General features: G+C 40.4%; 1 protein-coding gene across 1 annotated transcript in view; it reads left to right on the top strand.

The window, feature by feature from the left end:
• HSPB8 (heat shock protein family B (small) member 8) overlaps nucleotides 1-13,379 on the top strand; it is a 58,732-nt gene extending 45,353 nt beyond the window's left edge. The window contains exon 3 of the mRNA XM_066603198.1: nucleotides 12,382-13,379. Within this exon, the coding sequence (XP_066459295.1) occupies nucleotides 12,382-12,541 (160 nt within the window). The 3' untranslated portion in view covers nucleotides 12,542-13,379. The remainder of the gene's footprint in view (nucleotides 1-12,381) is intronic.
• Nucleotides 13,380-13,738: the final 359 nt, after the last annotated feature.

Here is a 13,738-nt window from a genome sequence, read left to right as displayed (position 1 = left end):
ACTGGTTCAATTCGCTGGACACTAGTCCTAAACATTGGCTTATAACACTGTCTGAGAGCCGTAAAAGCCGTAAAACAGTGTTATACGGGGCTCTAACAGATCTCAGACATTGTAATACACCAGTGTTAGTGGCTTTGATGAACTTTAGGTTCGGTTTGAACTAATTCGGACCGAATCAAACTTTTTGCAAAAGTTCGGTGAACCAGCCGAACTTTTCAAAAGTTTGCTCATCACTAGCCTGGGTGTTCACTTACCATCTGAGTGTTGTTGTATCCAGAATATGGTCATCTTGACAGAATAGTGAACTTTCAAGTCCATTAATCTATTTAAACTTTGCAGGCTTTAAGTTACTGTAAAAAAAATCTGAACTCTCTTACATATCACCCAAATCTGAACCTAATAAATAGGATGACCCTTAAAGTTACAACCTGCACCTCAATAAAGTACATTTATTTTATAAAGTATACACATTTGTAAAACTCCAGAATCTATGTACACTGTAAATTATCCACCTTTCATCCATAAAATCACAGCTGAACTCAAGAAATGAGCCCACCTACCCCTATGTCTACTAGGAGCCTTGTATGGTGCAGAGTGTTAAGGCAGCAGAAATGCAGTCCTAAGCTCTCACATGGTTCAGGTAGAAGGCTCAAGGTTGACCCGGCCTTCCATCCTTCCGAGGTCGGTAAAATAAGTACCTAGCTTGCTGGGGGGGGTAATAAACAAAAAAGTAACCCGAAAGCACTGCAGAATAGGTTGGTGCTATACAAATAACATTGCTTTATAACATTAATTACAATACATTATTACAATAATGCATTACCTCCCACCAAGTCCCTTCCCCAGCTTGGTGGGGGGCAATAGATAAAAAAACTACCTGTTGGCGCTATACAAATAACAAGATTTATTATTGTTCAGGATAACAGAGGACTAGAGATGAGCGAGCATACTCGCTAAGGCAAACTACTCGATCGAGTAGTGCCTTATTCGAGTACCTGCCCGCTCGTCTCTAAAGATTTGGGTGTCGGCAGGGGGCGGGGAGCGGTGGGGGAGAGCGGGGAGGAACGGAGGGGAGATCTCTCTCTGCCCCCCCCCCGCTCCCCCCTTCTCACCGCCGCAACTCACCTGTCACCCGCACCAGCAGCCAAACCTTTAGAGACGAGCGGGCAGGTACTCGAATAAGGCACTACTCGCTCGAGTAGTTTGCCTTATCGAGTATGCTCGCTCATCTCTACAAAGGACACAACCTGGCTAGCCTATTGAACATTAGAATGGGTTGGGTAAAATGCTCAGATTACTCCAATATACACATTTATTCAGCTTTAGCCCACTCATGGTCATTGGCAGCACTCCTGAATACTTGATTCTCTGCCCTCCCTAGCGGAAGTAGAGGTAGCTTGCTGCTCGGAAATCCAGGAGGGAATGTTTTAAGCTACCATTTGTTACCAAACATCCTTCACAGCATCTGAGTCAGTGCAAGCAGATGGACTCCTCTTTGTACTCCTGAAACATGAACACAGCAGTGATCGGAAAAATAGGGATTTTGGTAAAAGACGTGTAATGAATAGTTTAAGCAATGTTATGGACTGTTTCATTAGAAAGGTTGGTTTTTTTTTGTGGGAAGATGTGTGTCTGATGGAAACTAAAAGGGGGAAGGGAATAGCATAGTATATCTAGCACACAGCAGCAAAATAGCTTCCCCGACATGTTTATTACAATAATTGTTTTCCTCCTCTAAAGGACCTTGAGCTCATGCAGATGAGCATTGCGTTGGCTGAGCTGCATTCTTTTGATATCATGTGTCTACTAGCATAGAGCTACTACAAACATTATTTATTCATGGTTTATGCATATAATTGTTCTCCCTTGGCTCTTGTGATCAAAGGTGAAATTAATTTTGCAGCCCTTACATGATTAAGAATGCCTTCTGCTATCCCTTGTTGGGAGCACTCATTACTTTGGACCGAAAGTTGTTATTTTTTAAAGTATTGCTTATTTCAATTTAATGTATGAATGTTTATTAATACATTTCTACAGTGACCCTAAAGGCATCCTTCTTTTAAAGGGATATTCTCATCTTATAAAGTGTGGCATATTGCTAGGATATTGATCCTGAAAATGAACGGGCCACAGTGCTGCTTTTCAATGTTCACTGCTTTTCTTTGCATGACTATGCATGCCATCTGCAGTGCAGGGAACTACAGTGTAGTCTCATTCAAGTGAAGGGGGCTGGCTGCAGTTCACTTCACAGTTGAGCGGCCTAGTGCATTGCAGTGCAAGGAAAATTAGGAGGCATAGCTCTAAATTAGAGCAGTACCCCCTTCATTCTCAGGAGTGATGTGCCATCACTATAGATGAGCGAGTATACTCGCTAAAGGCAATTGCTTGAGCGAGCATTGCCTTTAGCGAGTATCTCCCCCGCTCGAGACGGAAGGTTTGGGTGCCGGCAGCGGGCACGGAGCTGCCGGGGAGAGCGGGGCGGAACGGAGATCTCTGTCTCCCTCTCTCCCCCCCACTCCCTCCTGCTGACAGCCGCTACTCACCGATCCCCCGCGCGGGCACCCGAACCTTCTGTCTCGAGTGGGCAGGTACTCGCTAAAGGCAATGCTTGCTCGAGCAATTGCCTTTAGCGAGTATACTCGCTCATCTCTAGCCATCACCTTATTAATGGGAAGAACCCTTTTTGGATAGTATTTACCTTTAGCATTTGGATACTTTAAAACTATTGAAAAGTTGCCTGCGTTTCCACTTGTCTTGTTTTTTTATAGTGCCATCCTTCACACTTAGTAAAACATTTAGGAAAATGCTAAAACCAGTTCTTAAAGCAACATACAATTCAGTATGAATAAGGCCTGATGTCCACCGGCGGGTCGGATTCCATGAGGGGAATCCCGCATGGAATCCAGCACTGCTCATGGCAAGTGAACCCTGCATATTTGTATTTCCCCGACAGCAGCGTCCGCACGAACCTCTCCCCTTCTGGGTTTGCTGTACTGTACATGGTCCTCACGGCTCACCGTCGGACATGTGCAGTACAGTTTTGTTTTTTTTTCAAAGTTCTGCTTTCCCGCGGATCAGTGGCACATCAGCAGTGTCAGCTGCGGGTGTGCCATAGATCGGACGGCTTCCATTGGCTTCAATGGAAGCAGTCCGTACGGGATTCGCACAGAAATGGAACATGCTGTGATTTGTTTTCTGGACTAGAAGGTCCACAAATGAAATCCGCATTCTTTAATTAATTTGCGCACGCGGATGCATTCCTGTGGGTGGCTTGATTTGCGGATCTCCTGCATGGATTCCGCAAAACAAACCCATCTGTGGACATTAAGCCTAAATCAGTCTAATCAAACTTTAAAAGATTTTCTGAAAGAAATTAAGGGGAATGAGTAATCAGCTGTAACCCTGTCAGGTGGCAAAAGTATTGGAATGGTATTTAAAGGGCTACACTTGTGAAAACACATTTTTCCATCCCTACACCCCTTACCTGATTGCTGGGCACACTTTAAATGTCTCCTATGTATATTATGGTCACTTTTATGCAGTGCGCCCCTTGTCTGATGCTTATCAGACATGATCTTGGTGTTGAGGGTTTTTTTACTTTCACTTTTAATCAATCTCATGATCCATCAGCCCAGCATTAGTTAAAGCTATACCATTTTTTTTGCGGGGGGGGGGGGGGGGGGGAGTTTAATTATACCATTACCCTCTATATTCATTTAAATAAGCTGTGTGAGCTGTGATCTCCTTTATTATAACTGTGTGATAACCCCTCACCTCGGTTCCCATAACTCATGAGCCACAGTTCTCGGTCTCCGCCATGATGCTGTGTTTAAAGGTTGCAGTCCTTTAAACAGGACGCCACAGGCTGCTGCAGCCAATCACACACCTCAATGTTTGAGCTCTGATACCTGGAGCTGGCTTGTTCATTATTTTTGCGCATGGGGAAAAAAATCAGGTTGGATGACCCCCTTTAAATCATTTGGATTATAAGAGAGATCTGAGCCCACAAGGTGGATGTAAGCAATTAAGGATAGAGCAAAACCAGGAACAAATCTACAACCGACCCCTGTATTAAAGGATCACCAAACCTAAGATATAAACATATATAAGAGCAGTTCATAAAGAATTCTGTTCACCTAATTCACACATATTCCAAATATATCCAGCAGTTATCAGCACTGGAGATATGCAAGATAAAGTAGAGGTCACGGGAGCACTGCAGCCAGCAGTACCCAGTATGCAACGGCTGCTTAAGGGAACAATAGGTTTCATTCAACAGCATTGCAAGCTGAGAAAATATAGACATTAGTGTCTCTGTAAATGAAAGGATTTTCTGACACTATCCTGACTCTTTAGTAAATGCGATGTGAACAGTGAATGGGCCAGGAGACCAATTCCAGTTAACATAAAGCCGATAACAGGTTGCAGAAGTTATTTAAACATGCACTCGCCTCTTTATCGCTTTCTATTTCACAGGAAATGACCCCCATGTCTGCACTTTCTAGAGCAGGATTCTATGCAGAGTGCACATACAGGATCGCATTGTAAATTATTCCAGGCACGGAAGTCTATTTTTTACTGTAAGCATTAGATATACACTATAAAGTTCTATGACAAAGTTCATAAAGTTTTAATTATAGACTGATGTCACTTTTATAACACAGGAAGGAAAGATAATTATTGAGACCATAAATGTAGTAAAGTTGGGAGCGGCATCATTTATTGTTTGGGAGTCACAGACATCATTAAAGGAAAAATAGAAGTGAAATTCAAGTTATTTTAAATGAAGTTTATATATATTAGGGTGGCCATTATTTCTCAACTTTCTAAAAGTTTAGCTCCCACTTCCCAATCTTGTTCCAATCAGCAAAAAAAACAATCCGTGCACAATTTTAGCTCAATTGGACAACTGCGAGGCGACCCTCATCGACCATGAGGTTTTGAAATTTTCGCCTGAAAATTCATTTTTTCAGATAATTTTTTATTTAGAATTTACCTGTAAGCACTAGGAATGGAAATTAGTGCAAGTTTTTATTAATTTAATTAGCATTGCTATTGTTCAGTTAAGCTGGCGCTACAGCTGATTTAACATACAATTATGTTATGTGATATGCACATTGCACAATAACGTTGCCTGCAGTATTTTTTTTAGCGTTAACCCTTTCCAATCAAATTTGTATCCTGGTTTTCCTAGGGGGCTTACTCTTTTTCTGAAGTTATACAATGGCGCTATATGCTGGCTAAAGCCAGTACTGCATGAGGTGACACGTTGGATAGGCTCCGACAGCAGAGAGACTGGCAATATACAGTAAGAGAACCCCGACGGATGTCTTCTTACATCGGAGCTGTACAGCCTTAAGTCATAATGTCTTCAGAGGTCAGACAGTGGATTGGAAAGGGTTAAAAGTAACGTCTCTTTTAACGGTGTCCTACTTCTAACATGGTTCCCTATGTATAATGATGTGCACCTTTGGTCTGTGTTATACACAGGGAATGTTATCTGGTTTTATCACTGCACTTAATGAGGTAAAGCTCATTAAGTGCAGTGAATTATTCATAAGGTGGAAGGGGAGGTGCTGTCCAACATTTTGTTTTACAGATCATTGCCTGAGATGGTAAAAAATAACCAACTGCTACTAAATCCTCTCTTAGAAAAAAATAATGTTCAATTTTTTTTAAATAGTTTCTATTAAACAGTTATGGCATATCCATATGATAGTTCATGAATGTGTGGTAGGGTCCAGCACATGGGCAGCCCCAATTTCAGGATTGGTGAGGGAGTCGAGCTGTCACATCTTCACTATTAAAGGGGTTGTCCCGAGGCAGCAAGTGGGTCTATACACTTCTGTATGGCCATAATAATGCACTTTGTAATGTACATTGTGCATTAATTATGAGCCATACAGAAGTTATCAAAAGTTATTCACTTACCTGCTCCGTTGCTAGCGTCCTCGTCTCCATGGTTGCCGTCTAATTTTCGCCGTCTAATGGCCAAATTAGACACACTTGCGCAGTCCAGGTCTTCTTCTCTTCTCAATGGGGCTCCGTGTAGCTCCGTGTAGCTCCGCCCCGTCACGTGCCGATTCCAGCCAATCAGGAGGCTGGAATCGGCAATGGACCGCACAGAAGAGCTGCGGTCCACGGAGGAAGAAGATCCCGGCGGCCATCTTCAACCGGTAAGTATAGAAGTCACCGGAGCGCGGGGATTCAGGTAAGCGCTGTGCTGTTTTTTTTTTAAGTCCCTGCATCGGGGTTGTCTCGCGCCAAACGGGGGGGGGGGGGGGGGTTGAAAAAAAAAAAACCCGTTTCGGCGCGGGACAACCCCTTTAAATATCTATGCCAGATAACCCCAGGTATTAGTCTTTGCCACAAAACAGAAATAATTCATTATTGAAGCCAATGATTGTATTCTATTTACCTATTTTCAGCAAAACATTTTTTTTGTTTTAAACATGTTTTTAAACAAATGCTGGAATTGCCTGGATGTGTCCACATATATTTCTCTAAGAAAGTAGAAAATGGTCGAGATATGGAAGAGTATATTGTTTTTGAATGGAATTAATCACTAATAATGTGTAATGTGTATATTATGTTCCAAATTCAAGGCATTTGAGGGTTGCCTAGCAGTTGTCTGATTAGCCTGAAATTTTCCACAGTCCAGTTTTTTTGCTCATTGGAACAGAATTAGGGGGTGGGAGCAGCAAAAGTTTAACTTTCAGAATATGACCTATAACATATATATATATATATATATATATATATATATATATATATATATATATATATGTGTGTGTGTGTGTGTGTGTGTGTGTGTGTGTGTGTGTGTGTAATAAATGCTCCTTCCTAATGTGATGACCAAACTTCCGGAAAAGTGGTTAATAGCTTATTGGCGGTGTCCACTGTATGTTATCCCAGATGTGTTAACTTTAATCTATTGGCCACTATTATTTCAATATTCCCAAATTTATATACTTTTTTTGTTGTCCTACTTTTAAATAACTAGATATATTTCAAAAATTACTTTCTGTCACCATCTTCTGATAACCATAACTTTTTTTATTTTTTTGTCGATGGGATGGTTGGAATTTTTTGTTTTATGGGACGACCTGTAGGCCTTCGGCACACTAGCCTATCTCGGTCTGTGTGTTGTCCATGTTAATTCCCAGGCAGCACACAGCCCCATTATAGTCTATGGGCCTATGCAGTATTATGTTTTTTCACGCAGACCATCGCATGTCCTATCTGTATCACGGGCGAGACATAGAATATGCTAATGCATGTTTATATGTTGTGTCCATGTAAATCAGGAGTCTATATGCTTTCCTATGTAAGTTGTGCCTGGGCCCCTTAGGCACAACTTGCACACACTGGAAGTGCGCACCTGGCCTTAATACCATTTTGGGGTATATGGGATTATTTTAGCGCTTTTAATCAAAAAGCGCAATTCTCTCTTTGTGTATTTTTTTTCCTTACAGCATTCACCCTGCTGGATAAATAATGCATTATTTTAATTTTTTGGGACTTTTATGGATGTGACAATACTAAATATTTTTCTTGCTTTGGTTTTTTTATGCTAAGAATGGGAAAAGTGTTTTTTTTTTACTTTTATTCATTTTTATTTTCTTGTAATAATTAAAAAAACCCTCAACTTACTTTTACTTTTTGATTAGTCCCCACAGAGGACCAGTGATCATTTGCTCGCTTGCACAATAGACTGCTATACAATACACTATTATACGTCTTTATTGCAATATATTGTAATTTGACAGGCATTCTGTTAAGCTCTGGCATAGCTTTGTGCCAAGTATCTGTAATGCTTTGACATCCCTGGTATCATTGGCACAAAGCAATATCTGCTGCTGCCACTTGTTAGGAATCCAGCTAAAGAAGGACTCAAGAGTCAAATGTGTCTCCATGAGCTGCAAGGGAACATCATTACTGTGCAGCATTAGATAAACAAAACTCAGAGTTACGTGTGCAGAAAGAAACTGGAATACTTTTTCCACAAAAGACTAAACAAGTCATTGATTCATGCTTAGGGCAGCTTTCAAATAGCGTTTACATGTTCATGCTTACTAAACTGCATATCTGGCTATGGATTTTTATTCTGCTTTCATTTTCATTCGGTAGAACACAGAATGAGGGCAAAAATTGTAACTTTTTTACAACTTTCCATTCCTGCACATCACGTTTCATACTTAGCGCCACTTGGACTTAGACCACCCCTGCTACAGTAGCCACTAAGAAACTGAATTGCTGTAGGATGGCAGGCATAAAGTTCTTGTTCTAGAAACACAGATACATTGCATCAAGCCTACCGTAGTAGAGGGCCATGCACGGGTACATACCACAGGGATTGCCTCTTTAGAGACCCTTTTAGAGTCCCTCACTATATAAAACATATAGTTTAAGTGTTGCTTGGGGTGTTCCTTTAAGAAATGATAGCTGATGTTGCTCCTTAAGAGCGTTTCTGGAACTTTAAGGGGTATTCCCATCTTGACAGACCACCTCTTCTATGGAAAGATATGGCACAGGAGGCTGGTGCTTGTGCACTTCTTTCATTTAGATCTGATGGTGGGGATCTCAGGAGCACATGTGCTCTAGCTTTCAGCCCGGTCAACTGCTAATGTTGTGCTCTGCCATTTCTTTCCACAAAAAAAGTGGTCTGTTACCCTGGTAACGAGCTGTAAACAATCAGAGGGCAGAGGAATCAGCAGCTGCAATATAAATATCTGGAGAACGGAGCATTTAGGAAATAAGCATCTTATGGGTGAATGTATTGTTTTGCAGTTTTGAACACATTGAAATAGCATTCCTAGATGGGAATACCCCTTTAAATTCATATGACCTTAGCATAGGCCATCAATATCAGATCAGTGGGGTCCGATTTCTGGCAACACTACTGATCAGCTGTTTGAAGGAGCTACGATGCTTAAGCGAGCACTGTAACTTCTTCTTGGACCAGTGACATCACTTTCACTGGTCACATGGCCTTTCTGCAACTCAGTTCCATTCAATTGAGTGGGATTGAGCTATAATACCAGACAGCGCCACAACTCAATGTAGGGAGCTGTGCCTGGTATCCAATGAAAAGGCCACAGCACTCACATGAGTGCTGCAATCCTTTAAAACAGCTAATCACTGGGGGTGCTGCGAGTTGGATTGCCACCAAACTGACATTGATGACCTATCATAAGGATAGGTCATTGATATTTAAGTCCCGGAACACCCTTTTAAGTGCAATCTCAAGCATAATACCTGCCAAATAAGCATATATCTAGCTTACATACATATTAATGATAGAATTATACAGGAGATTAAATGTTTTATCTGCATTGCCATATGGAAGTACAAGATAAGAGATTAATTTGTGCCATTCCCATATACTGTACTGTACCCTGTAAAAAGTGAGCCACATTTCACTGCCCATCTGTAATAAGCTCTCCATAATCACTGCCTCTTTACTATCACTGACAGCCTATGCCAAGAATATGCCATAAAACTTTGTAATATGGACTCATCAATCAATTATCCTCGTATGAAACTGGCAGTCAGCAGACAAAGAATAGGAACAGATGATACTGTAGGATTTACTGAAGTTGCTACCACAGAGATAGGATCATGATTCATATGTTTAAGTGGAAATTGTACCTCTGAGTGAAAATAAGTACTATCGGCAGTAGAGATAATACGTACACTTCTTCGTACACTTCTATTTGAGTAGTTAGAGGTTTTTACTTTGTTAATATAATGATAGAAACCAAAGCCTAGTATTTATATAGTCTGGGCTCTGTACGTGCTCTGTATGGGTATGTTGAGCTCCTGAAACCTCATATCTGTCCTTGATATTGAGTCTTGGGTTCTTAGAAAATATTAAATATATGATGAATGTTTGAAAAAGAAAATACAACTTACTGTAAGCTTCACAATGGAAGTATTTTAAAGATATCCAGGAATTAAAGTTATTTTTTTCAGGCTATTTCCGACCTATTCTCTGGAAAAGTCGACAATAATGGATTGGTTGGGGTCCACCTTGGCTGTTCAGGCACCCACTGTGCCAAAAACCAGTGTAGAAAGCAGAAGCAGATAGTTTGGACCACTCTGTAGTGGCTGGTGATGGTATTGCAGGCGCAGCTCCTAGTAAAATCAGTGAGAACTGCACCTCCAATGACCAGAGCTGGCCAGTACACAGTGGTCAGAGCTATCTGCATCCGTGCCGTACACTGTTTTTTGGTGCCAACAGCAGGTGCCCAAACAGCTGATTGGGCAAAGGTCCTGAGCAGCAGACCACAGCCAGTCAGCTATTGATAACCTATTCCAATGATAGATTTGGCAGTGAGCCATCAGCAATCTCAGAGTGGAACCAGTGTGGCATATCTACATCAGTCTGGTACACATGATTTTGCCTTGGGTGCTGTTGTATGCCTCTTTCTGGTCACTGCTGAAGGTCCTTTAGGTGCCGTCTGTTGGAAATCCCTCTGGGTCTCCTGTCATTGCAGATGTTCACTCAGAAGTGATCTGTTGAGAATCCCTCTGTGTTTCCTGTTTCTGTAGAAATCACCTTAGGTTATAGAAGTTATTTTGTAGGATTCTGGCAGTGCTCATGCTGTTCTGCCTCACACAAAGGAGCAGATACAGGTCCTCATTCTGGGTTGATGCCTTTCTATGACCCTGTCCAGCTCTCCTCTTGTAACAGATTAAAAGTGACCTGGGGTTATACTGTGATGCTTAAAGGAATTACCCTACAAAAATATTGTCTACAGTTACATCCAGCCCATAATTGTGAATATGTGTTGTATTTACACATATTAAAATATGTTTCTGTCACCAGATATTCCAGGACTAATGTTAGAATAATGCTACCTGATGCTTCTATTCTGCTGCCACCTCAGTAAATATTCCAAGGTGGTCACACCTACTCAGTCTTGCTTGTCTTGGTACAACTCTTTTAACTGTTCCTTTTCTTTTTCTTTTTTGAGATATATGTATATATATGTATATATATATATATATATATATATATATATATATATATGTGATGACAATAATAATAAAACATACAAATATTCAGAGTGGAGATATAGCTGGCTATTAAGTATGATATCCATGACTCATTATTTTCTTGAAAAAGGTTTGGTATGGTGTTAGCCAGTAGAGCAAAGTGTGATTGTTCTCAGTAAGAGAAACCAAGTAATCTTGTAGATATGATACCTTTAAATGGCTAACAAAAATACATGATGTTATAGCGAGTTTTCAAATCTACTCAGGGTTCTTCCTTAGGCAAAAAGAAGATTACTTGGTTTCATTTACTGAGAGCAATCATTATTTTCTTGATTAGGGTGCATTCAGACGAGCGTGGTCTACACACTGCTACAGCAACGTGTAAACCATGCTTCTATAGCAACCAAGAGGTCGCACTGAGCTTTTTTTTACCAGCACAGAATCTGCGCTGGTAAAAAAGATAGGACAGTGAGTGCCGACTCGCCTGTCAGCTCCGTGCCGCTGTCCATGGTGCTGACCATAGGCTCCAATGGGAGCCGCGGCAGCACTCTGCTCGCAGCACGGACATGTGAACGGGCTGCTCCACGGAGCAGCTCATTCACCGCAGAATTCCTGCATGTCAGCAGCGTGGTTTACACTTTGCTGTAGCAGCGTGTAAACCACGCTGGTCTGAATGCACCCTTATGTGCTATCTTTGCATTTTTATGGTCATTATCTCTTTATTATAAAAAAATGTTTTAGTGAGGAAAGCAGTGAAGATGGAGTACATGAATAGTTTTCATGATAATGTTAATTTATTATTGCTATAAGTAAAGCAAATTGACTTTTGGGCATAAGAAAAGGTATAGGTGGTTAAATGTGTCAAAAAGTGTCAAAATTTAAATGAAAACAATATAGTCCTTTCAATGTATGCACTATAGCACACTATAAAAAAAACAATGCACTTGTCCATTAGTGAACCAAATCTTTATGACTGGTTAGATACAACAGTTGTTAAACACTTATGTGTACAGTCTCCATAAAAAAGGATTTCCTGTTAGCAGGAGTTTTCTGCTGTTAGTTTTCTATGTCTCTAGTTAACAGCTAAGACAAGATTCAAAATGTGAATTGCAATTGGAATTCAACAATATTTTTGCATTTTGCTTATCACATTACTTTGATAACATAAGTTTCACTGACTATACATATTATGGTCCATGATCAAAATAATTAATTGTAAATATAAATATTGACAGTGATCTGTATATTTCGTATGTCTTTACAGCTCTGTTTTTACATAACTCGTCTTTGCCATTTCAAGCATAGTAAATAATAATTGAGGAGTATGTATCATGAATTGTTTGCAATGACATTACTAACAGCATATATCTTTCTTTTTAGATTGCCCCCAGAAGTGGATCCCGTGACAGTGTTTGCCTCTCTTTCTCCAGAAGGTCTACTTATAATTGAAGCACCACTGGTCCCTTCCTACAATCAGCAAGGAGATGATACTTACACCTATGAGCTTCCTCTTGACCCCCAAGACGTTAATGTTTCATAATCGAAAGCCAAGTAAAGCCTCCTCTGGAGAATCTCACTTGAATTCCACACAAAGCTGCATTAGTGACCCAGAAGAGTACATTGTATCTTGTATGTTGTGCTTTATGTATAATTAAGCCTTCTTAGAGTTTCACTCTAGACATAGGCATACAATATTTCTGGAACCATTAAATGCACTTGATATGCCTTGGATGCAGTGACAGCTGAATGGCTACATGTCCAATACTGATTTTTAGATAATGATGTATAACATTTTACATAGCTGTGCCATCAACAGTTGTTTTACAAGGAAGGCCTGCAAATAAAATGCAAATATGTAATTCTGTTTATTTTCTATCACTCTGTGCGAACCCCCACAATAAGCAAAGCAAATAGTATCTTGAAAAATCTACTATATTCGACTATATCTACTATATATAATGATAGCAGCATCAATAGATACAGTTTAACATATTACAGAACAGTAGTTGTCAGTATTGGACATCACATATAGAGGTGAGATTTCTCAATCTATTTGGAGCAATGTCTATATTTCCAGTTTACATGAATCACAAGTCACTAACAGTTACACTACAAAACATGTGTCATTTAAAGATGCCTTTGACTCCTAATGAAAACAGTAGACCAACATGCAACGCTGATTCATATTCTTGAGGTCTTACATGTTCTTTGATTTGCGTCTAAGCTTTTCCATTGTGCACTGTGGGAGAAAAGTAAAATTGGCTTACTTACCTGGGGTGTGATGTAACTCTAGGTTTGTATGTATATTGAAGAATTTAGAGGGTGTTTTTCATTTGATTGTCTTGCTAAAAATATGGGTATTAAATATTTATAAACAAGTATGGTGTACATGTATTTTTATTCACTTATATTCATGTGATTGCCATCAGCACAATGCTTCTTTATAGGATTAGGAGTAGAGATGAGCGAACACCAAAATGTTCGGGTGTTCGTTATTCGTAACGAACTTCCCGTGATGCTCGAGGGTTCGTTTCGAACAACGAACCCCATTGAAGTCAATGGGCGACCAGAACATTTTTGTATTTCGCCGATGCTCGCTAAGGTTTTCATGTGTGAAAATCTGGGCAATTCAGGAAAGTGATGGGAATGACACAGTGACGGATAGGGCAGGCGAGGGGCTACATGTTGGGCTGCATCCTAAGTTCACAGGTCCCACTATTAAGCCACAATAGCGGCA

Source organism: Eleutherodactylus coqui, chromosome 5, assembly GCF_035609145.1.
Source record: "Eleutherodactylus coqui strain aEleCoq1 chromosome 5, aEleCoq1.hap1, whole genome shotgun sequence".
NCBI lineage: Eukaryota > Metazoa > Chordata > Amphibia > Anura > Eleutherodactylidae > Eleutherodactylus > Eleutherodactylus coqui.
Note: the sequence above shows the minus strand (reverse complement) of the source record. Positions and strands in the feature narration are given on the sequence as shown.